The sequence below is a fragment of the Vulpes lagopus genome, chromosome 23 (assembly GCF_018345385.1).
Source record: "Vulpes lagopus strain Blue_001 chromosome 23, ASM1834538v1, whole genome shotgun sequence".
NCBI classification, from domain to species: Eukaryota; Metazoa; Chordata; class Mammalia; order Carnivora; family Canidae; genus Vulpes; species Vulpes lagopus.
In genome coordinates, this window is record NC_054846.1 from 15,942,823 (window position 1) to 15,967,973 (window position 25,151).

Below are 25,151 nucleotides of genomic sequence, written 5' to 3' on the forward strand. Positions count from 1 at the left end.
GTGGAAGCGTATGTAATGTCAATCTTCAGCTTTGGCATTTGAGGATTTTTGAGCTTGCTGACATTCCATGTCATTTTTAAAAAGCACTGAATATTAATATTTGTAGAGCTTACCTCACTGTTACCTAATACTAACAATTAAAATTACTGTTACATTCACACAGAGTTCTTTCATATACACGATATTGTTTCAGCCTCGTAGCAGTCCTGTTAGATAAAACAGGTATATTTAGCCCCATTTTTCAGATGATAAAAGTGAGGTTTAGAAAGGTTAGTGCCTTGCTGAAATTTGTATAGTAGATGATAGTGATTTTAAACTGGGTATTCGAGCCAGCTCTTCTGGCTTCAAATGTAACATTCTGTGATTCTACTATATTGTCTTATTGGTGTACCTATCAATATTGGTTTTGAAAAATAATTTACAACACTGAGTTCCTGGTATGTCTTCCATGTTACATTAGACTTGATAAACTAGATGAAATTCCTTCCCCTTTTTCCAAAAACCTTCCACTTTACTGTTTTTTAAAATATACGAGTGTTTGTATATAAAACATTTTTATAAGTAGTAGCCTTATTTTAAACTTCAGTGGGACTTATTTAGCTTATACAATAAAAATATTTACACTTGCCAAAAAAAGTTATGAAGAAATCCTGAAATGATAGTCCTAGTATCTTAATATCTTATATACAAACTCTGATGCTAGTTTTATTCAAAATAATTTCAATTAGGGTAAATACGTGTTTGTGTTTTTTGACAATAGGGATATTAAATATTTTCTCCTTTAAGTTTGCCAGAGAAGCAAGGGGGAAATTGTGTGATCAATAATATATAATAGCAAAGCTATCGCAAGTGTTGAATTCAATTATATTTTAGCACATAAGCCAAAAAAAAAATCCTTCTCTTATTAGATTCAGGGTGGGGTGGGGGGCGGGGAGAGAAACATGGTTGTAACGGAAAATTCTTTAAACATAAATCATGTTTTCGGGACACAACTAGAACAGCAGAGGCAACAATAAAACCTTCCCTCGGCGGTGGGAATTATTTTCAGGCCACATTTTAGATTCAGTGGTGTAGAGTCCTGAGCTTGAATTTTTTTTATTTGTAGCACAGCTGTCAAATAAAACATTAACTAGAAAATTTGTTCTGTCAAAAAGGGGATATTCTAGTGCTTGTGGTAATATTTGATATTAGTGTGTGGAGAGGTGGACTGGTATTAAAGGAAACAAAAAATAAAGGTTGAGGAACACTTATGAGATTATCAGAAAATAATTTACCAAAAGGAGCAGCAGGTATTTATATGCTGTGATTTATTTAGGAGGAGTGAACCTCAACCTCATAGCAATAACAAATATTGCGGAGGAAGGCTGCCAGAACAGGAAAAAGTAAACTTAAAAAAATAATGTTTTCCAGAGTTGAGTCCAAAGTATAAATTGTAGAAAATAAAGTTAATTTGTATTAAAATATGAAACGCTTTAGATGTAAATATGTAAATGTCACTCCCTTATTTCGATCTTCCTGATGCCCAACCTAAATTCATTCTACATTATTCTCACTGATTCTATCTTGTTTTCTTTCTTTTATACTACTTATCACAGTTCATAATTACATGTGTTTGTGTCTGTTTAATGTCTGTCTGCCCCAGTAGACACTAAATACTCTGAGGGCAGGGATCATGTCTATTTACATGTCTCTTGAACAGCAATGCACATGTCAAAGGGCCTAGTGACTGGCACTTAGTAGGTGTGCAGTAATGTTGAATAGAAAATAACTGTGATAACTTTGGGAGCAAAAATTAAAGCACTAGGAAATTGTAATGGAAAAAGAAACCACAGTAACTGAGTATACATTTTCCTAACACTGATATTATAGATACAGAGGGATGACTTAACCGAGAATTAACAAATACGAATCTTGGAACATGCTGCCACTCTAGTTAATTCATCCCACTTTTATAGCTAAATCTTTCCACTTTGTCCTCACATGAGTTGGAAACAGGGTAAGTCACCAAGCAAATAGCTGTTCTTCTGCAAGCCTTCTGGAAGCACATGGGTTTCCTGCATACCAGGTGCCTCCTGTACGTACTTAAAATTGTACTCACTCCCCTTCTTACTCCTACAACCCACTGAGGTGATAGGTATCAAATCTTAAATAAGCCTAACCTCAATAACCTATTTAAATCATGCCTGGAGTTTACAGGCTCTCTGCACTTAGGTATAGGCTGAGACAGAAATAACTATACACACTCTGTTATCAAAAACATAATCAACATGATATATGGTGTCTTCAGTTATTTTCAGTAGTTAAAACTCACTGATTTAACCTTCAGTTTTCTAATTAGTAATAAGAGTGCATTCAGCTTCCTAACTTTGTCCTACCCCTTGTAAGGCCTGCCTTTACTCTAACCCCACCCATTTTACCACTAAACCTCTCCACTTTGTTCTTCAGGTAAATTGGAAATGATGTGGAAATGATTACATCTTTTCCTATTTAATTTGTGCTTTCTTGGGGCACCTGGGTGGCTCAGTGGTTGAGCATCTGCCTTTGGCTCAGGTTGTGATCCCGGGGTCTTGGGATCAAGTCCCACATCAGACTTCAGCAAGGAGCCTGCTTCTTCCTCTGCCTGTGTCTCTCATGAATAGATAAATAAAATCTTTTAAAAAAATAATTTGCACTTTTTCTTTTCCATTGTTTTCATTCTAAGAAGCCTTGAATTCTTATGATAGTATCAATTCTAAAAATTAGCTAATTTTTTTAATGAAATGTTTTGATGTCAAATTAAAAAGTTGAAGAAATTCAGAAATACACATTTTTAACTTTTAGCAGTTAAAACACCTGTCTTACTAAAGTCCTTATTCACAGGAGAAAAAATGCACTTTATTAGTTGTGCAATTTGAGACTGAAATTAATGTGAATTTAAAGTTACTAGTAGTAGGGGCAGCCCTGGTGGCTTAGTGGTTTGACACCACCTTTGGCCTGGGTTATGATCCTGGAGACCGGGATCGAGTCCCGCGTCGGGCTCCCTTCATAGAGCCTGCTTCTCCCTCTGCCTGTGTCTCTGTATCTCTCATGAATAAATAAATAAAATCTTTAAAAAAAAAAAAAGTTACTAGTAGTAGGTTCTCTGCAAGTGGAAACAGTATATTTGACCTTTTATCTGAATTAAGTATATTTCTGCATTTTATTTTTTAATTTGCAGCTTTTGTAATAAGCTTCAGACTTCCTAAAATCAAGAATTAAAAAAAAATTAACAGAAGTATTTTTTTAGTTATATTTATGATTATCTTAAAGAATTAAATACACTTAGATGCTAATATTTAGGTGAGACCTTAAACTTTGTTTTAATTTTTTCAGAGATTTTATTTATTCATGAGAGACACAGAGAGAGAGGCAGAGACATAGGAAAAGGGAGGAGAAGCAGGCTCCATGCAGGGAGCCCAATGTGGGACTGGATCCTGGGACTCCGGGATGATGCCCTGAGCCAAAGGCAGACGCTCAACCGCTGAGCCACCCAGGCGTCTCATGAGACCTTAAACTTTTGACTAGATTATGATGTTTTCCAAATTAAACACAAACTTTTTAGGCATATTAATCTTTTTTCAGTTTAGTGGTCTTCTTGAATATTTGAATTCTATTTATATGACCCCACTGGAACACTTCTTCAAAAATAAAAAGAAACTCGTGCTATTAGAGGTAGACATTCTGTGACATTCATCTGTAATTCTGTAGACATTTCAAAGGAAAATATTAGCTAGAAACCATAGGGATGGAGTGGAAGGGCTGCTTTAGCTATTTCATTCTTTAGACAAGTTTGTATGAATCATAAACACCATATCTGATTTTTAAACAAAGATTCTCAAAAGTGAGGGCTTTACTTTTTTTTTCCGGCACTGTTATGTGAACAATTCATCCTGTGTCCGAAGCCCTCCCGAGATGTATAGTAAGTGTACTGGATTCTTCCCTTTGGCGGTCATTAATGTTAGATAAACTGCCATTATCTTAACTCCATCATCACTCCCCAAAGATTTTTTATCATTCAGACAATCAAGACAAAGAAAGAATGACCCAGCTCTAATTGTAATCTCAATATATTAGTCCTTTTACCAAAACTTAGTTTATGTAAATCTGATTTGAAAAGAACAGAAACTCTCCAAAGTGACTTTTATCATCCTTGTATAGATCACGTTAAAAAAAAGAGAAATACATTATATCTTTATTAATTCAGAGACAAGTTTGTAATAGTAAAGGCTGAATTATAAAGCAAGGCACTTAAGTTTTATTTTGCTTTGAATCATACAGAGTAACTTACGAAATTGCTGAAATTATTCCAAATAAGAGTTCTGCTGGGCCTGCTTTAATCAGTAAATATGATTCATTTGGAATTCATAGTAGCCATGTATAATGATATGGTATCATGGTCCTAAGTTTGTTGAAATAGTTTCAACATTATGTTTTTCAAAAATGTTATTATCACTGTTCAATTGACTTTTTGTCATTGTTAATATTCGATGAAAACTTTTAGGTTAGACCAGATCAAATTTGATTGTAAAATCTGAATCATCAGAATTGAGTTAATATGATTTCATTATTTTATAAGTTAAATGGTCAGTGGAATTTCTTTAATTATTTTATAGCAGTTTTAAATAAAATTGTTTTGTATTTCAGGAAAATTAACTCAAGTGGTATTTGGCCATTGGGATGTGGTCACTTGCCTCACTCGTTCTGAGTCCTATATTGGGGGAAATTGCTACATTCTCTCAGGATCACGTGATGCAACCCTTTTGCTCTGGTACTGGAATGGAAAAAGCAGTGGCATTGGAGATAACCCAGGCAGTAAGTACAACTTATTTTATAAGTAAACTGTTACAAGTGATATATAATAACATTTCACAAGTGATATATAATAACATTTCGCAGTGAAGTTATGTTTTGTTATCATGGTAAAAGTGAAATTGAATCATTAAGTCGTTTTAATTTCCTAGTTATAATTTAAGAAAGGTCTAGATAGCCTCTCAATTATTAACATTTTGTGAGCACTGATAATTCAAGTCCAAGTATAAAATCTCATTTTTCATGGTACAGGTTATTCTTATGACCTGAAAATGCTAGTTCCTCATTGGAAATGGCTTTCACCAAATAAAAGAGAGGTGTTTCATTCACGAACATGATATAACATAAAAGAGCAATCACATATTATCTTGTTTTTTGAATACATATTGTAAGAGAGCAAAAAAACAATTATAATTTCGTGGAAACAAACCAGTCTTTATAAAGAATATGCTTTCATTTACATATTAAAAGATAAAACAGGTCATAAAAGGCCAATATGGAATATTCAAATTGGCTCTTGGTTTTTCAGATGGGAAATGAAAATGTTCACCAACAGCCTTAAACATCTTTATGAAACTATGCTGAAGGCAGTAAAACAAAAAATGTGTAACCATTTAAAATTGTAATTCACAGAAGGCAAAAAAGGAAGCAGCTACCATTAAAACCAATCGCACACAGCTGCAGAAAAGAAATGGCTTTAGAAAAACACATTAAGAAGTAGGAAAAAACAATTAAAGGGACCACCTGAAAAATGAGAATTTAATTAAAATGATTATGACAACACTGAAGAGTTCCTGCAAGAATAGCTTTAGCTTTTTACTTCATAAGGTAGAGCTTTTTAACTGCTCTTAAATATTTACAGTTTCTTAATTTAAAGCAAGTTGCACTGTATTTGGTTAAGGAAGCACCATTTGTCCCTGATTGCTTTACCTGAATACCGTAGCACTCTGTCATTTAGCTCCAAATTATGAAACGGTCGGCATATGCTTCAGTCCATCACATTTTGGATTGACTTCTTAAAGCTGTGCTTATTAAATGTGTAATATTTGATTGAAAGTGAAACCTTTTAAAAAATAGTAAAAAACCAGTGTAGAAGTTGTTTATGGGAAATATTTTATAAAATATTTTCTAAAAGCTGTTTATGCTTTTTTGTTTTGTGTGATAGGTAAGCACAATTTTTATTAAATCCTCTAAGGTATATTTCTTATGTCACTCCAATCAGAGATGATTCCCTAAACAAATAGGATACAAAAAATAACTTTAAGGCTGTGATGCTTTGGGCACAAAAGTCTTTGTGCTCAAGTCAAACTTCAGTGTATGCGTTTAAATGAGAGGATAATGTGTCTATGTGTGTCTTTCACATATTTACATAGACATCTGTATTTTATATATAATTATGATAAAATTTTTAAACATGTAAAAAAAAAAAACCTTGGGGAATTGTTCTTCACTTTGTTTTGAGGAATGCTTTATGTTCTTTACGTTATGGAGCCTTATATTCTGCTCCTTCTTCATTTCTGCCCTTTTAGGAGTGTCTACTTTCAATTTCTTTTTTTCGTGTGTCTATAAATTCAGTTATCTAGATTCAGTAAATTATCTTAGACAAACCTAGGCATGACATAAACAATAAATATACAATTTGTTACTTAGCTAAAAATACTTAGGAAGAACTTTCTCTTGCCTTAAAACAACACGTCTCATGCACGTAAAATATTCCAAACACAAGAAAAAAATGTTTTTTGTTTTTTTTTACTTCCTTGACTTAATTGTGTCCTGTGTTATACATGGTCATTACCAACGTGTACTCTGAGAAGTAGCCAAAGGCTTATTAGCTACACTTCCATGTGATGGTGGTTACATTTCAGAAATTAAAGTATATCTAAAACTAGAAATATTCAGCTTTTCCCGAAGGGAGAAATATATATTTAAATACCTTATAAATCATCCTAGAGATGGTTTTTACATGCATGTCTTCTAAAAAAAATGAATCAAGTAGCATTGACCAAATCCTAGAGTTGGAGTAAAGCAAATCCAAGTTCCGAGCTTTGCTGTGGTCCTTCTGTCTTGTCTGTTAAATGAAAGCAACGATAGTAACTGACTTAAGGTGTCATCAGAAGCACAGAATGCTTAGAGCAAATAAATCACTACACAAACACCATCTTGTTGGCATCAGAGTATACATTATAATGTTATATTTTTCATAAAGCACTTCATCTATACCCTCTCATTGTCTGCAGCGTGGTGGACATTAACTCCTAGTAATGCTGGTAATGAAAAGAAAAAAAAAAGAATAACATAACAGCATATCTAATAAAAATTTTAGAAAATTGTAATGTATCTTGACTAAATTAAATTACCTTTCTCAAAGTGAACCTAATCCTTTCTGGCCCTTTTATAGTGTCTGATATCCCAATCTAATTTTGCTTTAGCTTTGAAGGATGAATCTGGGTGAAAGACAAATAGGCACTTTTTCATATAATGAGAATTTCCACACATTAGAATAGAAAAATGAACAAGCCAGCCTAAGCTTTTCAGAAGAGAATGACAAACAAAAACAAAGACATTTTTACCACGCATGTGAATTGTTTTACACATTCGCGCAAGCTGGTTTGGATTTTATAAGCCTCTGGCTGGTTGATGACTCCACGATGCAGCCGCTGAAGTCAGAGCTTTTCAAATGAGGAATTTTAGGTTATGCTTATTCCTATATTGTATCTCTTGGATGCAATACAAATGACCTTTAAGAAACTGCCACGCTTTTTTTTTTTTAACATATAATTTCAACCTGGTCTATAAATGCACACAATGCCTCAACTTAAATTTTTGAATACAGACTTGTTTCTTTCTTGATGAGAAAATAGGTAAGTTCAAGAAAACTAAGCTATTGCTTTTTTTTTTTTTTTTTTTGCATTTTATAGGGTCTCCTTCAAGTATTTAGTTTGTATATTTGCTTTTCAAAAATCATGAGGATAAACTAGAAATCTTCCTTCCTAGGGTCATATGCCTGCACCGTTTTCCACAAATCTAATAGTGCTCTCTGTGAAGTTCATGGCTTTATTACTATTTTTTAAAAATCATGTTATCCAGTATTAAAATACACATTGCTTGGGCAAAATCAGGCTAACTCAAACTGGATAAAACCTATATATGGTGTAACTTGGGCTTTTAAAAGGATGCACATGTTTTATAAACTCTGCCTAGATTATGTGGCAAAAGCCTTGTTTTCCTGTATAACAGATAGTTTTTCATCTTTGACTCTTTTGTTTTGTGATAGTTATCTCCTGTGGAATGCAATTTTCTTACCGAGAAGAGAAATTAAGATCTGATTCTATTTAGTTGTAGATTTTTAAATAAAATTAACTAAGAACATTTTCATGAAAGGTATTTTCTACATGGAAGCACATTCTCTTTGCCCTCGTCCTCTTTGTGTTTTAGAACTGAATCTGTGCACCAAAATGCTTTTCCTGAAACACTCATTTTCCCCTCAGAATAATGCTATAAAGACTGTATGTTCACAAATTTTGGAGAAAACGTCCCCCAGTGCATTCAATTGACATTTGAATACTTTAAACTTGGAAATGATCTTATAAACAAGATGAAAATTTATAAAATAGTTATCTACGATTTTTATATTGTATTACTAGATCATAAACTTAGATGCATTTTAAGCTTTTAAAAGTAAATGCTTATTAAGTATTTTCAGGCTTCTGAGTAATTTTTTAAAAGCCACAGTTGATTAGCTTGAGAAGCAAATGGTTGCTGACTATGAGGGTGTTGTATGTATGTGTGTATATAGTATTTCAGTAAAGTACTTTTCCATTCTCACATTCTGTTTTTGATTTGATTGAAAGGTGGCATTTTTTTCCTCTTTGCAATCAGACATGCTAATCTATGTCAGCTTTCTCCTTTATAGGAATGGCGTCTACGGAAAAAAAAAAAACACAACTATTTAAGTTTTTTTCATAACAACAAGATTCTGTTCTTTAAGAATATTTCAGCACCATTAATTAGAAAGAAGGTTTTATTAACCATAAGGCTAGCACTAACAGACCACAGAGCTGTTTTTTAAAGTACTGTATGCCATAGCTGCCCTGCTTTTTCTCTGTCTAAAACTTCATTTTGTTATACTCTCATCAATCACTTAAGTCATTACCGTAAATCCTACTGTTGTTAATTTTACTAGTATCACCCTAATGAGACATTCCTGCTATAATTAAAAATGAATTCTAACTTTAAGGCATTCTAAATTTTTTTTTAATGAATTTAGAATGATCTTGCCATATGACTATAAATACCACTGATATGCATGGACTACTCATCAGTCTATAAGAAAAGTAGTATCATTATATGTCCAGGTGTGAATTATTTACTGATTGCTTCTGTGCACATGTGCTTATGCATATGTATATTTTTGTGCACATATTTAGGAATTATGTTCTTTCTATCATAAAGCCTAACATGTTTTACTGAAGCTACTGATAAATCCTTATTCTTTGTCTTGCCAAAATATAGTTGGAGGTAACATAAACAGTATTCTTTCTGTAAGTAGGTGTCCTAGAGCACCATCTGCTGGATGTACTCAGGGACTTAATACTGGTAAATTTGAAAATCACTACTTGATTAAGTCAGGTGTACTTTGCTTTTAATTGTCTGTGATAGATTATTTATGGGTTACAGATGCCAAGATACGTACATTTGTGTTGAACTATATACATTTGTAAAATAAATCACTTTCCTCCTTCTTTTTCCCCACCCTAGCATGGAATTGGAAATTTATAAGAAATTTATTGTTTAAGGAAAAAGTAAACAACCTATGCCCAACGAAACAAAGCATCAGTTTGTCATGAGACAGACTCTTATCTTCTCGATCCCAGATCTTCATTAAACTACACTGGAGGAAAACTGTTTGGATATTTTAACCTTATGTTCACTTGATTCTGAATATGAAAGCAATGCTTGAATCAACTGTGGCTTGAAACCTGGGCTGTGACTTTTGATCTGATTCTTTGTATAGAGCATGAATTCCTGTATTTACCTCATCAAGAGCTTTCCTTGTGGTCTGACTTTTGGCGTACACTGTTGCACTAACACCAAGACTGCCCTGTATTTTTCTTTTTTTCTTGAAGAATTCATCAACTTGGGTTTGAAGCAGTATGTTGGCAGTATTCAAGTTCAGGTGACATTAAACTACGTTTATGAAATTCTCCAGAAGGTCCAGGATGTTTAGTGCTCCATGATGTAATGCAGGCCCTTGAGTTCCAGCAAAACAACTCTGTATTTACTGCTTGTAACTAATAGTAGATGTGGTAAAAGGAATTATATTCATATGGCAAATGAATACAACCTTAATGTGCACCATATGCAGAGTGGTGGGGTGATGTGCCAATATATCACATTTATTTACCTTGTTTAGTTGCAGAGAAAAATGAGTATACCATTCAGCCGTAGGCTATAGTCATCTAAGTATGAGAACAGAAGAACTGATGATTTATGCCCTCAAATTGAAACTTTGTATCTTCATGTGTAGATTTTAATAGTGCCACACCAAGGAAAGTTGCTTGTCTAATACTTTATGCTCAGATGGGAAATTTCATTTCAAACAATTGATAAAACTAATGTAAGATTTAAGTTCCCTCTAGTCAACTAAAGTTCTCAAAGAACATTTTGAATATATCTTCTTTCATTTAATTGAAACTGAATATACCCTGAAATTGCAAAATCGCAAGCTACTTCTTCCATTCCTAAAAGCAAGATTCTTCAGCTTTTAGAATATTCCCTGTGTGTGTGTGTGTGTGTGTGTGTGTGTGTGTGTGTGTGTGTAACCTTTTTGGAGAACACATTTAATGAAGACCTCCTGGAACAGTGTATTAGACTGACTTTATCACCTTCCAGAAAGTTCATTTCATTAGAGAAATTGTGTGACAGTTTTCGTGTACATGTACCTCATATTGTGCTTTAGATATTCCTGAGAATTTATTAAAAGAGACCCATTTTTATATGAAGTTAAGTATTTACATGCTTCTAATGATTTCTTTTACAAAGCAACAATTGCTCTAGTCTTTAATTTTCCTCACAAATAGACTTGGCCAGACTTCAGATTGTAGACGTGAAGTATGTTTAGTTAGGAAAAAAAATCCTTAGAATTCTTTCTGCCTGCCATGGCTAAGGCTTCATAACTGCTGAACTTTTTAGCTTTTATTCTTGTAGCTTGTAATTTTCTACTATTGAGAGATTCCGTATTTCCTTGGAGTGAATGGGATCAGGATGTTTCTTTTTTTTTTATTGTAGTTTAATTGACACATGACATTAGTTTCAGGTGTACGACATAATGACTTGATATATGTATATATTGCAAAATGATAACCACAGTTTATTTAGGTAACATCCATTGCCACTGCAGTTACAAACCTTTTTTCCCTGTGATGAGAATCTGCTCTCTTAACAACTTTCAAATACACAACATAGTATTATTAATTATAGTCACCATGCTGTACATTACCAGGACTTAACTTGTTTTACAACTGAAAATTTGTACTTTTTGACCACCTTTACCATCTCCTCTCCCCACCAACTGCCAGTCTGTTCTTTGTATCCCTAAATTCAGTTTTTTAGTTTGGGTGGGTTTTAGTTTTATGGGTTTATATTAAACCCATATAAATATGATTATAAAGTGTTTGTCTTTCTCTGTCTGGCTTATTTCACTTAGTAGAATGCCCTCAAGGTCCATCCATGTCGTCACAAATGGCAGGATCTCCTTTTTATTTTTATGAATGATTAATAATCCATAAGTACACCTACACATACCCCATTTTCTTTATCCATTTATCCCTTGGTGGATACAGGTTGTTTCAATGTCTTGGCCGTTGTATATAATGCTGCAGTGATCATTAGGGTATGAGATATCTCTTCAAGGTAGTGTTTTCGTGTCCTTCAGAGATAGATACCCAAAAATGGAATTGCTGTATCATATGATAGTTCTATTTTTAATTTTTTGAGGAACCTCCATATTGCTTTCCATAGTTGCTATGTAGCAATCTACATTCCTTTTTTTTTTTAATATTTTATTTATTCATGAAAAACACAGAAAGTGAGGGGGAGAGAGACACAGGCAGAGGGAAAGGGAGAAGCAGGTTCCATGTAGGAAGCCCAATGTGGGACTCGATCCCGGGACTCCAGGATCACACCCTGAGCCAAAGGTAGACCCACAACCACTGAGCCACCCAGGCGTCCCGCAATCTACATTCCTACAACAGTGCATGAGGGTTCCCTCTTCTCCACATCCTCTCCAACAGTTGGTATTTATTTTCCACTTTTTTAATATAAAGAATAGTCTTGGGCAGCCCAGGTGGCTCAGCGGTTTAGCACCGCCTTCAGCCCAGGGTATGATCCTGGAGACCTGGGATCGAGTCCCACGTCAAGCTTCCTGCATGGAACCTGTTTTTCCCTCTGCATGTGTCTCTGCCTCTCTCTCTCTCTCTCTCTCTCTCTCTCTCTGTCTCTCATGAATAAATAAATAAAATCTTAAAAAAAAAAGAATAGTCTTCAGTGAAAGTGGCTTCTTTTTAAAGATTTTATTTTTAAGTAATCTCTGTACCAAACATGGGGCTAGAACTCACAACCCTGAGATCAAGAATTGCATGCTCTACTGACTGACCTAGCCAGCCACCTCTATTTATTGTATTTTTGATAACAGCTATTCTAATAGTTGTGAGGTGATATCTCATTGTGGTTTTCATTTGCATTTCCCTGATGATGAGTGGTGTTGAGCACCTTTTTATGTGCCTGTTGGCCATCTGTATGTAGTCTTTAGAAAAAATACTATTCACATCCTCTTCACATTTTTTACTTATTTTTTCCTCTGTCCACTTTTTAAATTAGATTCTTTTATATTTGTTTGCTATTGAGTTGCATGAGCTCTTTGTATATTTTTTATATTATCAGATATATGATATGCAAGCATTTTCTCCCACTCTGTAGGTTGCCTTTTCATTGTTCATGGTTTGTTTCTTTTGCTCTGTAGAAGCATTTTAGTTTGAAGTAGTCTTACTTATTTTTTGCTTTTGTTGTCAAATTCAGAATGTTTCTAATAGCCAAAGATGTGAAATATTTTTATCTGTATTCTTTTTTGGAGTCAGAATTTTATGTTTATGTTACTGGACACTAGATATACAGCTATAGAAGCTATCAATGAATTAGAGCCAAATCAAGCGCCTCTATGGGGACTCAACAAATGAAAAGTCTCAAGAAAGTAGGAAAAAGAAATAGTTAAGTAGAATTTGATATGTTCACATAATGAAATACTGCATGGCTATTAATGTATTATGAGTTTGCAGTATTGGAATGGCAAGATATACTGTCTGTTATCACTAAGTGTAAAAGATCACCAGACTATATATGATATATCTTCTAGGTATCTATTGTCTATGTGTACACTTTGTATTCTGTGTATATTTATGCATAGAAAAAAGTCTGGAATGACTGCCAGCAAAATGTTTTTTATGTCATTTAGCAATAGTTATTTATAGGTAGTGGAATTTAGAGGCAGTTTTTTCATTTCCTTCTTCATAATTTACTAAATTATCTGAATGTTTTTATAATGAGCATGTATTACTTTAATAATCAGAGACAATAAAGATATTTGGGGAAAGAATACCTAATTATATTAATATACCTTCACTTCCTGCTTCTAGATATTAGTTTTATAAGAAGTTATATGGATTGTTAGAGAAGGTTAGAAAGTCTAAGAAAAAGAATGGGAGAAATCAAAGTATAATTTTTAGAAATTAAGAGACAAAAGAATGACAAGAAACAAAAAATAATCAGAACCAGCTCTAATTTTCATTTATGCAGCAAAGGGTAAGATATACTTTTGCTGAAAGAAGTGTCTACAACAGAGTGAAAATCATTCTACTGTTCGTAGTACTACTTCTACTCCTAAGTGATACCTCCTGGGTGCTCCCTACATGTGGGCATTACTTTACATAGTAATTCTTTGATCCTCATAGTAGTCCTGTGTGGTAACTACTGCTATTATCCGTGTTTTACAGATGAGGCACAGAGAGATTATAAATATGTCTTTACTTTTTTCCCTGTGCCTTTTGAAGCTCCTAGATCTTTCTGTAACTATGAGAACATACCCAAGGGAGGTCACATAGGTAGTACTCTAGGCCAGAGGTACCACTCTTTTTTTTTTTTTAAGAGGTACCACTCTTGATCACTAAACTGTACTACATTTTTAATTTGATTTAATGGGGCTGTAGAGAATTTGATGCAACCCTGTCACTAAAGCACGCCTTATATTTACAAAGAATACAGAGATAATTTTGCTAAACTGAGTTCTTATGACAGTATGAATCATGTTAGGATTTGAATTTTTATTTTTATTTATTTTTAAGATCTTATTTGAGAGACAGAGAGAGCATGAGCTGGGGGAGGTGCAGAGGGAGAGGGAGAAGCAGACTCCCCGCTGAGCCGGGAGCCTATTGTGGGGCTTGATTCCCAGACCTTAGGATCATGTAAAGGCAAACACTTAACCCACTGAACCACTCTGGCACTCCAGGATTTTGTGTTTGTTTTGCTTTTTGTTTTTCAGAGCCAATGCTCAAGCAGGGGTAGGGACAGAGGGAGAGGGAGAATCTTAAGCAGCTCCACCCCCAGCACATAGCCTGATGTGGGGCTCAATTTCATGACTCTGAGGTCATGACCTGAGCTGAAATCAAGTCATACACTTAACCAACTGAGCCACCCAGGCACCCAAGGATTTTGTGGGGTTTTTTAAAATATTATTACACAATTTAGGATTATACTTTAAGTATGCAATTGTAGGTATATATTCACACAACACATTTTCTAATGGAGGAGGAGAAGGGTTGATGGAGAAAGAAGGAATAGAACAAATTTCAAATAATTCCCTTCGCATAATTAAAATGTAGTGTTATAATTCCCTTTGGAACATTGGGAAGTTAATGGGAAAGGTTTAAAAAACATTTAGTAGCTAACCTCACTTCCGTTTCAGAAAGCCATTTCCTTTCTTGGTTTGCCATTATGGTGAGCCACATGAGAAACCTAAGTGTACAGTTTTCACATTAATTTTTTTTCTCTCCCTATGTGTTGTAGTAATCAAAATGTAATTAAAATGGAACAAAAGGCATGTGCAAAACAGAAGTATCCATCTTTAAGAAATGACTGGCATATATTATATAATGCTTAGATTTTGAAAAATCTATATATACTTAATAACTTATATATTTAGATTCTTAAGCTTGTGTTTTCTTTCAGAATGAATACTCTATTGAAATTTTTTTTTAACAAAGACACGTTTCATATTTTGTTTTGCCTCCAAGAGGTCAGATGGTACTACATTTTAACAATGTGGAAAATTATATCAGTTGTTTTTACTTAAGGATTTTATTAATTGCTGTAAAATATTCATTTTGTATAAAAATTCAGTTGTAATAATGCTTAGATTTTGAAAAATCTATATATACTTAATAACTTATATATTTAGATTCTTAAGCTTGTGTTTTCTTTCAGAATGAATACTCTATTGAAATTTTTTTTAACAAAGACACGTTTCATATTTTGTTTTGCCTCCAAGAGGTCAGATGGTACTACATTTTAACAATGTGGAAAATTATATCAGTTGTTTTTACTTAAGGATTTTATTAATTGCTGTAAAATATTCATTTTGTATAAAAATTCAGTTGTAATAAATAGTTTGAACTTCAGTACAGCTTTTTGACCTTTCCAATTACAGACAGGTATTTATAATTTGCAGGTTTATAGTAAGGTAACAAAACCTGATCCAGTGACCATAGAATCAGGTCATTTGCCAGTACAATACTGTATTTTATTCCGTTCCTTATTTCCACAGTGCATTACACATAATATATATCGAATAAAGGCTATTAAAGGAAAGAAGGAGCAAGTGAATGAGAAAGCAATCAGGAAATGCTAACTCTTGGCCCAGGAGTCATTTAAACAAGTATTAATTGAAAGAACTAATATCATTTCTACAGAAGTAGGAATAGAGAAATGTTAAACCAAACTTTGTTTCATGATAAGTGGTATTTAAAAAATGAGGAATGAATGAAGGGGGATTCTCTGCTAATAATATATTTAAACTGTTATGGAGAACTTCACAGTACATTTTAAAGCAATTTAATTTTCATAGGACTGAGGAAATGATGCCAAAAATACCAAGAACTTTATTTTTAAAAATGTAAGTCAAAAGTTTGCCAGAAAAACATGTCTGCTCTGTTTTTACCTGGATTATTAATCCGTCTTGTTTTAATGGAGGCTTATCTTTTGAAATATTTTTCTCATTGAATAGTTATGAACAGGGTGCTAGAGAAATTACTATTTTCTCTTCTTTGAGGTATAACTGCAAGTGTTTCAGGGTCCACTTGATGGAGAAATATACTTAGTTATGAGGGCACCAAAAGAAACACATTTAATAAAAACATTTGTTATTTTGCCTAATGGTGTAAAACATGTCACCTAATATTTTAAAATATAGATCCAATATAAATGCTAAATGGGAATTATGGAGATCTTATGCTGCTTAAATGCAAGTTGGGTTGTTAGAACAGTGTCTGTAAATTAGAACTGATATTTCCAGTATCATGTACTGTGAAAAGCACATCTGTAAAAACTGGTGTGTCCTGGTATTCTTGGCAGGATTTGGGCTGTCTTTAATCTCCTTTGACTTGTTCATCTTCCTTTAAGGCCATCCATAAAGATGCACTGAGTATCCTTTTCAGTCTTTGGTTAGGATTTGCATCAGTAGTCATAAACCTGCTCTCCGGACAAAGACACCCTTTCCTTTGAAGTAATTGCTCAAGCTTTTCAAAGCAGTCCAAGAAGTCTATCCTCTTTCTCTTTTTATTTTTCTTTAAGAGGAGTTTGAAGTGTAGCCCCTTAAACTAGCAACAAGATAAATTTTTCTCCCAGCTTTATTGAAAGCCATGACAATTTTTCAAGCAGTAAGACTTTAAAAGGTTCTTAAAGGAATCTGTTCTGCTTTATGATCTAGCTATTGGTAGATCCTACTATCTCAGAAAGCAAAAGTAATGACTTCTTGTATCCATTAACTCCTGCAAATTTTTATCAAAGAATTAACCTGATATTTTTCAGAGTACTTTTTTTTCCTGTTCTTTATTCGTTTTAAGGACTTCAGTGAAAAAGATGATAGCTTTGGGGCCTTTGAAAAAGTAATGTATGGCCAGTATTGTTTTATTTGAGCTGATCTCCCCTGCCAACCTCCCCAAGTATTAACTCTCAGGGTTGGCATGAGGTTGGGATGTGAGTGCTACAATGGTAGTGAGTTACATGGTTCCTAGATTTTGTTTCTGGACTTTAAAGACAAATATACACAGGTACAAAGCAGCTTTTCCTTTCCTTTCTGTAGGAGGTTATTGCTGTGCACTGTGATCCGGGATTATGTGTAACTACAGAGAAATAAATACATTCTGTGAGCCACATATATAGGCTGTGTTCTGCCTCTGACTTTCCCCTCTACCCTTAGTAATTTTATTCCAAGTGGTCCCCAAAATATCTGTGGAATTTAAACAGTTTGGACTTGTTGGATTTAAATCCCCTATCATATAATTCTATTTGCTGTAGTGAAATTTTAATATTTAAAACATTTGGTTTATTGGAACTTACAAAACTCCAACAAGTATTTACTGTGAACAGATTTTTTTGATGAGAAAATGTAAAGCATACTCAATCCACATAACAGATAGTAAAGGGAATAATACCCAGTTCAGTCTTTAGATAAGACTGGAAACAGCTTTCTTTAAGTAAACAAGTATTTCATATCCTTCCCTATATTGTCCGTGGATTTTTAGAGGCTATCAATGTGCATTTCTAGAGGGGAGGGAATGTTAAATAGCATGAAGTCTTAGTGGAAATCCAGTGAGTGTTTGTGAAACCAGTTACCTGAGAACAACCCAGTGGTCATAAGTTTACCCTTATGTTTTTAATTTGTTGTTTTTCTTTTCCTTTCCTTTTTTTTCCTTCTATATTTCCTGAGCTGTCTAACCTGCTTCCTGGGTTAGAGAACATTTTGCCAAACTTTGAAGCCAAAGTCCTAGCACTGAACAATTCTTTATTTAGAGATCAGGCCCTAGGAAAAGAAAAATATTTTTCAGTATGTATATGTCTTCTGACTTGTGGAGGGAGAAATGATTGGTACAGTGTGGATCACTGGAAATTCACATTTCATAAGTAAAGCTTACAAAAAAATGTTAATTAGGAGTTTACAAAAAAGAATGCTTTTACCTTAACCCACTTTGTGGGGCTTATCATGAGGCTTCCTATAGTCCTAGAAAATTCTCAGTATTTCGACTCTTATGCTAAAGAAATATAATTAGCAATTTGTTTTTTACTTCTTTCCTATTCCCTGAGAAAAAAATTTTAGATCTAGAAAACAAAAAGTTAGCACTGACATGCTTAAGTGACAACACTTTAGATTGCTTTCAGTTGCCATCAGTTTTCCTTCACACTTATATTTCCCACCAAGGAATTCCAAGACAACTTAAGTTAAAACACAAGTCTCACCCCCCCCCCCCATAAAATGGTAACTTAGGAAAACAAAAAAGGAATAATCACATTGAAAATGTATTCTTTAGATCTTAATGATTTTAATTCTTGATTTTAAAAAGTGGCCAATACATGGATTTAAACATTAATTTAAAAAATAACATAAAGTATTTTGTAGAATGTAGTGTCTTGGGAACGGGGAAAACCATGAATCATGGTTACCTAACTCTAGGTAACTTTTTTTTTTTTATTTCTACTTTTTGTGGCAAAGCCTATCTCTAACAGAAAGTTAAGTAGTTCAGGTTGGCTTACATTATTTGCTTTTCTTTAAAAATTCCCAAATTGGTGTGCTTTTTAAGGAAAAAAGCCCTAGTTCTTAAATTCTTTCTGGTTAGCAAACTGTCAAGTGAGTTTTTTAATTAAGGTGGGTTTCCCACAAAGTTTAAAATCTTTGAATCAAAAGACACCAAGCCCCTTGTTCCACTTAACCCCTTGCCTTTAATGTGTCATCTGATGTCTCCCTCTGTCACCAAGTATGTAGGCCAGTCCCAGTGTCTCACTGCATGTGGCACAACCAGTGTGGTGCAAAGTTTGCTATGATGCTCCTCTACTTAAATCTCATGCAGAAATACTTAGAGTCACCAAAAGTCATGAAGGATTCTGTAGGGACACAGCTATGCATCATGTGCCACAATAAATGCATTGTGATAATTCTTTGCAATAGCTAGACATGAAGTAATTGTAGGCTCCAGCTGGTGTGGCCTCTGTCTCCATCGGAGAGGCCCTCCCCTGTTTTTGGTCATGGATCTCTGTGCATTCAGTAAAAACTATTTTCCTTCTTCCCCTCACTATCCTCCCAGAAAAACAGGCATGTACATATATTTTGCATGAAATTTCAGAGAATCTACTGACCCATCAGAAAAACCACTGCTCTGGAGCCTAGTTTAATTTTTCGACAGCCAGTATTTGCCTTTCCAAGGACGGTAGGTTTCTGGCAGATTTTGTCTAACCTACCTGATAGGATAACAAGTTGTTCTTTTCTACTGAGTTCCACAGCTGGTGCTAGAGAGCATTTTCTGGGCACATTTGCCCCTTTTGGATTATACAGTATCATTTATCAATATTCCTGTGAAACCAATTCAAATCAAGGAAATCTAAGCATGCTAATGGAACACTGCTCTCCAGTCCCATTTATAAGGGCTTTCTGTGTCTTTGTTTTTAGAGACTATAAAAGTGGAGGGCTAGTGTGGTCTGAAAATAGTATTCCTTAGGCTAAATATGGAATTCAGCTTATCCTTGCCACTTGGCATGAATCAAGCCACAAATGAAGCCCATTACTGTCTTCTTATCTGAGCTGGGCCTGTTGGTGGTGTGGGTTCCTTATTAACCAGCCAGTTTTTTTCTTTTTATTTTGGGACTGAAATGCAGGATGACTTCTACTTGTGAAAATGTCTGGAAACATCTTCCATTGTCTGGATACTCATTCTCTGTTAGCCCTTCCTCACTTTCCTCCTCTAGTTTTCAGTCACAATCAGAACTACGTGTAAGAATTTATTTCCCCTCTATTCTTTGAACCACAGAGAAATACACTCTGTGAGGTTTATATACCAGGAAAATACTTAAGACTAGTAAATAGGCACTGAAGAGAGGGGCTACTTTGAGATACCGTGTCCTAGTTCAGACTGTCTTCACTACAATAGGGATCTCAGTGGCCCATGGAAGAGGGGGGCTACCTTCCTTGAAATGTGAATCAAGCTAGAGTCACTACTTTTATAATCATCCATCTATAAATCATCTAATTGAGTGGCTTATATTAATATTTGGGAAGTATCTGAGGCATTCTACAAGGCAGATTTTTGTCTTATTTTACTGTTTTCAACCACTGTTGCTTGATAATCATGTAAGGATTTGAAATTTGGCAACTGGTCTTCATACTCTAGCATACATTTTGGATCTAGTTCTAAAATAGGATTTCTAGACAGATTTCCAAACTATGAATTAAAGATTCAGGCATTATAGGGATTAGGAACAAGTTGTTAGTTATTTAATCTAAGTAGAGGGAACTGAGAGAGATAATCCCCCTGCATGAACTTGAATTGATTTGTTTCTAATCTGTTCCTTCCTAAAGGTGAGACCACCACTCCTCGGGCCATCTTGACAGGCCACGACTATGAGATCACTTGTGCTGCCGTCTGCGCTGAGCTAGGCCTGGTGTTAAGTGGTTCCAAAGGTAAATCTGTGGTACCTTCATAAAATGTATGCATTTTTTGGTGTCTTCCAGTAACAAATTGCCAAAGATAGATTTGGTACTTTTTTCTCTAAGCTGTACTGTCCATTATAGTAGCTATTGGCCACGTAGGACTGTTTAATAAATTAACTAAAACATGTAAGTTAACTACATAAAATTTAAAATTCAGTTCCTTGGTGGTACTAGCCACTTTGCAGGTGTTCACTATTCACATGGCTACTGTACTGAACAGCATAAATACAGAACATCAACATCATTGCAGAAAATTGTGTTTCACTACATTGCTCTAAAGAGGGAGGCAGGAACAAGGAACATCTTTGTCTGTCTGTTTATTCTTCTGGACTCTGGGCTAGGTTTCATCTCACACCTGGATGGAAACTCGACCTGGTCTGTTTTAACTTCCAAATCTCAGAACCAGGCAGGAGCCAGGATGGCATTGAGAATGGAGTGGAAAGAAACTTAAGCTGGTTTCCTGGATGTTTGCCCTTGCACCATCATCGTATATTCAGGCCAAAGATACTAAGCAAGCTTTCAAAGAGCACACGCAACAAATCAGGATCTGACCTGGAACAGAGCTGTTTCTAATTCATTGCTTATTCCACTGCAATAGTTTATCCATCTCTCTGTCTCCTCCCTGGGCTGAGTCTGAACGCACAAAAAAATACTGTAATCCTATGTCTTTGAAGGTTATCTGATAGGGATGCATTGAGTATTTGACTCACCTTATCTGTGTCTCGAACTATAATACTTAGTCTAGCTAACAAGACATTAAATATTCAAAGGATTGTGTTTAAAAATTTAGTTGGTCAAAGCAGTGAAACAATGTTCACAAAAATTCTATACCTACTAGATTTTTTTCCTTCTTATACCCAGTAATTTCATATATCTGGAACAAATATAAGTTCTTAGCCTGTATAGGATCCACACTAGACAAAGGGGCACCTGGCTGGCTCAGTCAATGGAGCGTGTGACTTGGGATCCTAGGGTTGTAAGTTTGAGCCCCATGCTGGGTATAGAGATTAAAAATAAAACCTTAATTAAAAAAATTAGACATATAAAATGAACGTATCATATTAAAAGTCATCCTTGCTTTGAGTGGCAGTGCAGGACCATAAAAATGACCGTGCAAGCTGAAACCATGTAGACTAATCTTAGCAATGAATGGGAAAATTTGGGGTTGTTTCATGGCTTTTAAAATCTTTTGTCAATACATTAAAATTTTTCTTACAGTTAAACACACACATACACACACACACACACGGGCATAAAAAAAACCAGTAAAACTCACATTTACATATAGAACACTATAATTTAAAATATTAGGAACACTGAAAATTAAAGTGTTTTCCTTGTGGGGACATACCCAGAGTACTTGAAAGTGCTTGCCTGCTTCTGTTTGTATAACGTATGATAAAGAGTGAGAACATTTCTGTGCCTTGACCAGTTGTCATGCTCCTAAGTTTTGGTCAGGTTCCAACATTTTATCTGCTGTGCATTCAACAGTATGAAATATTCCCCTGGGTCCTTTAAAAAGTGAAGGTTCTTGTTGGCATCACTTCTTCTGGGACATCATCATTTTTGTTCAACCCCTTTTCTAATCTGTGTCAGTAAGTTCACCTTCACTGATCTCCAGTCTCTGAGCAATGTCAACATTTCCAGAATCTGTTCTTTCTCCTGTAACCCCATTTATATTCAGTACAAAGTTCCCTCACAGCTTTATCACTTTTCATTTCCTTACTGAGAGTTCATCTTTTGGCCAGTAGTCTCTTGGTGATCCATTTTTGTAAAATGTCACATGGGTTTCTCCCTGGGGATGAGGAAGCACCACAACCTTACAGTTTGCTCTGTGTGCATGAACTGAGTAACAGACCATCAGTGACCACTCACTGACAGACTCTGAAGGAGATGATGTGTCGGTCACTCAGGATGCACACCTGTTATTTGCACAGTCGTTTGTGGACTGAAGAGCTAGTCACAAAATGTGAACTTTGTGCAATATCTGTGAAACTTGAAGTTTGAACTGTGTTGAGGAACTGATGTCATTTAAAGGTGATAAAGACAGTGGATATCCATGCATGCTGGCACTAAGCGACACAGAGGCTGGGGGTATGGATTTATGTTGGGAAAACTTAGGTACTCCCAGAGTGGTCAAGAAAAAAGCAGGTTTTCTGCTTTTTTCTTTAAAAGGGCATATGCTTTTAGTAGTCTCGTGGGGTCAGGTCACGAGTCCCCGTAGGCCTGAGGAATTCAGCCTGGAGATCAGCAGGCCTTATATGCTTTACCCCTCTTGTCTGACTCAGACATGTCTTAGAACTTACTCATCACACAGGTGGTTTTGGTTACCCACTCCTTCTTTACATGTAGCAGGCATTCAGTAACAACGAGAATGCTTGGATATGCGTGTACTGATCAGTAGCTCCCATCCTCCTCGGGCAGCTCAGCCTGGTGGGTGCTGCTCGCTTTAGGGGCAGCAGGCAAGTGTACTCATTTGCAGAAGGATCTCTGGGTGAATTTATTCCGGGGGTGGGGGTAGTGAGCAGTGGAGGGAAGAAGGCTCGGGGCTCGCAAAGCTGCCCTCCTGAGCTCTCCCCACACCGGCCCACAGCACAGCCACTGCTGTTGGGCCCCTGTGACATGTGCCAGAGCTTCACGGTGAGCTTGACAGCAACCTGTGTTTAACTGTGGCCCGGCCTTCCTGGAAGCTCCTCTAGGATTTGAAATTTGTCCTGTTCCTTTCTGAATGTGTCCTGTTTCTGTCATCTCTTGGCATAATGAATTTCATAAAGTAGCTCCCTGGCTCTTGAGGAGAAGTGAACCTGAATGTATGTGACCCGGCTTTCTCCTTTCCCAAGTAGAAGGTGAGACCTGGCCAGCATGCAGAGGACATTTTGTAAAATAACATATATAAGAGAGAAAATGTTTAGCTTCAACTGTTTGATCCTGTTTGATGTGTGCTCAAGATTCATTTCACATTTGTCACCATTAAAAAAGTTTCGTCTCTTGTTTCTCTTTTCTCAGAAGGGCCTTGTCTCATACATTCCATGAATGGAGACTTGTTAAGGACTTTGGAGGGTCCTGAAAACTGCCTGAGACCAAAACTCATTCAGGCTTCAAGAGAGGGTCATTGTGTCATATTCTACGAAAATGGCTGCTTCTGTACATTCAGTGTGAATGGGAAACTCCAGGCCACTATGGAAACAGATGATAACATAAGGGTGAGTACGCTGCAGACTTTCCTCCATCCTAGACCTTGACCTCTCAGTGTGGCGAGTGAGGAGGAAGAGGCTTCACTTTTTTTGGCATGGAGGGCCTTTCCACGCTGGAAGAAAGTCATCAAGTGGCACTTGGACAAGGCCCGTGCATTTCACAGACCACGCGTCCCGGCTGAGCCAGAGCACTCTACGTGACAGCGCTCAGCGAAGCCAGGGCTGAAAACCTTCAACAGGTTTCCCTGAGGCCCTGTGAAGCCAACCTGGGTGGCTTTCAGTTGTTCAGCTTTTTCTTTTTTTTTTAATCTGTGTTTTCTGAGTATCAGAGCTAAAATAGCACAATAGACTACACCTAAAACTGGCTCCTGTTCACACTTGAATAGGTTGCTGGTGGGAGTGGTAGGGATTATGACTATTCAGGATTAGTATCTCATTTCAGACTTCTTGAATAACAAGACCAACACTTACCAAGTCAGGGGAGTTGGACTTCCAATTATGATGTGAATTGGGCATTTTTTCCCTTTTGATAAACAAGGAATGGTAATGCTAGTGGACCTTCTGGACTCTTTTTTTTTTTTAATTTTATTTATTCATGAGAGGCACAGAGAGAGAGAGAGAGAGAGAGAGAGGCAGAGACACAGGCAGAGGGAAAAGCAGGCTCCATGCAGGGAGCCCGAAGTGGGACTTGAACCCGGGTCTCCAGGATCAGGCCCTGGGCTGAAGGTGGCGCTAAACCGCTGAGCCACCCGGGCTGCCCACCTTCTGGACTCTTGCTTCACTTTCAGGACATGACTCCAAAAGTATTAGAGATTGAAGAAAACAATAAGGACTGCTCTTTGGAGAGGCTATTTTTTCAAGGCCCTTCTTTCCTCACTCCCAGGCTTCTGGGGCAGGTTAAGATAAAATGAAGCTGTGGTGTTCCTATCATTTCCCAGGATAAGGTTGGAGGTACATGTGAACTGTGTGGACATGTTGGAGGTGCGAAGAGGGTCATAGAGGCCTCTGCCCTCCGAGTGTGGCTTGAAGCTAGCTCTGGACATTATATTCGTTGTTCTTCCTAACCTGGGGCAGCTTAGATGACATAAATTCTCCCAGTTTCCCAGATGTAGCCTGATACCACCACTACCCCCCCCCCCCCCCCGCTTCTTTCAAGTAAACAAATAGCTGGGGCAAGGAAGTATTAAGAAACAACAACCCTAAGTATAGACTACATTGATGAAGTGAAAGGCACTTGGTCCTTCTGTATCTTAGCATTGATTTCTTAATTCATTGTCATCTCCATTTTGCTCTGTGAGTTTTCTTCATTGTATTTTGACTGCCTC

At 35.9% G+C, this 25,151-nt stretch overlaps 1 protein-coding gene across 1 annotated transcript in view; it reads left to right on the top strand.

Annotated features, from left to right (window-relative positions):
• The window catches only part of LRBA (LPS responsive beige-like anchor protein), a 730,439-nt gene that overhangs the window by 697,223 nt on the left and 8,065 nt on the right, over positions 1-25,151 (top strand). Inside the window, 3 exon segments of the mRNA XM_041738215.1 lie at positions 4,663-4,830; positions 20,501-20,602; positions 23,639-23,835. Of these exon segments, the coding sequence (XP_041594149.1) occupies positions 4,663-4,830; positions 20,501-20,602; positions 23,639-23,835 (467 nt within the window).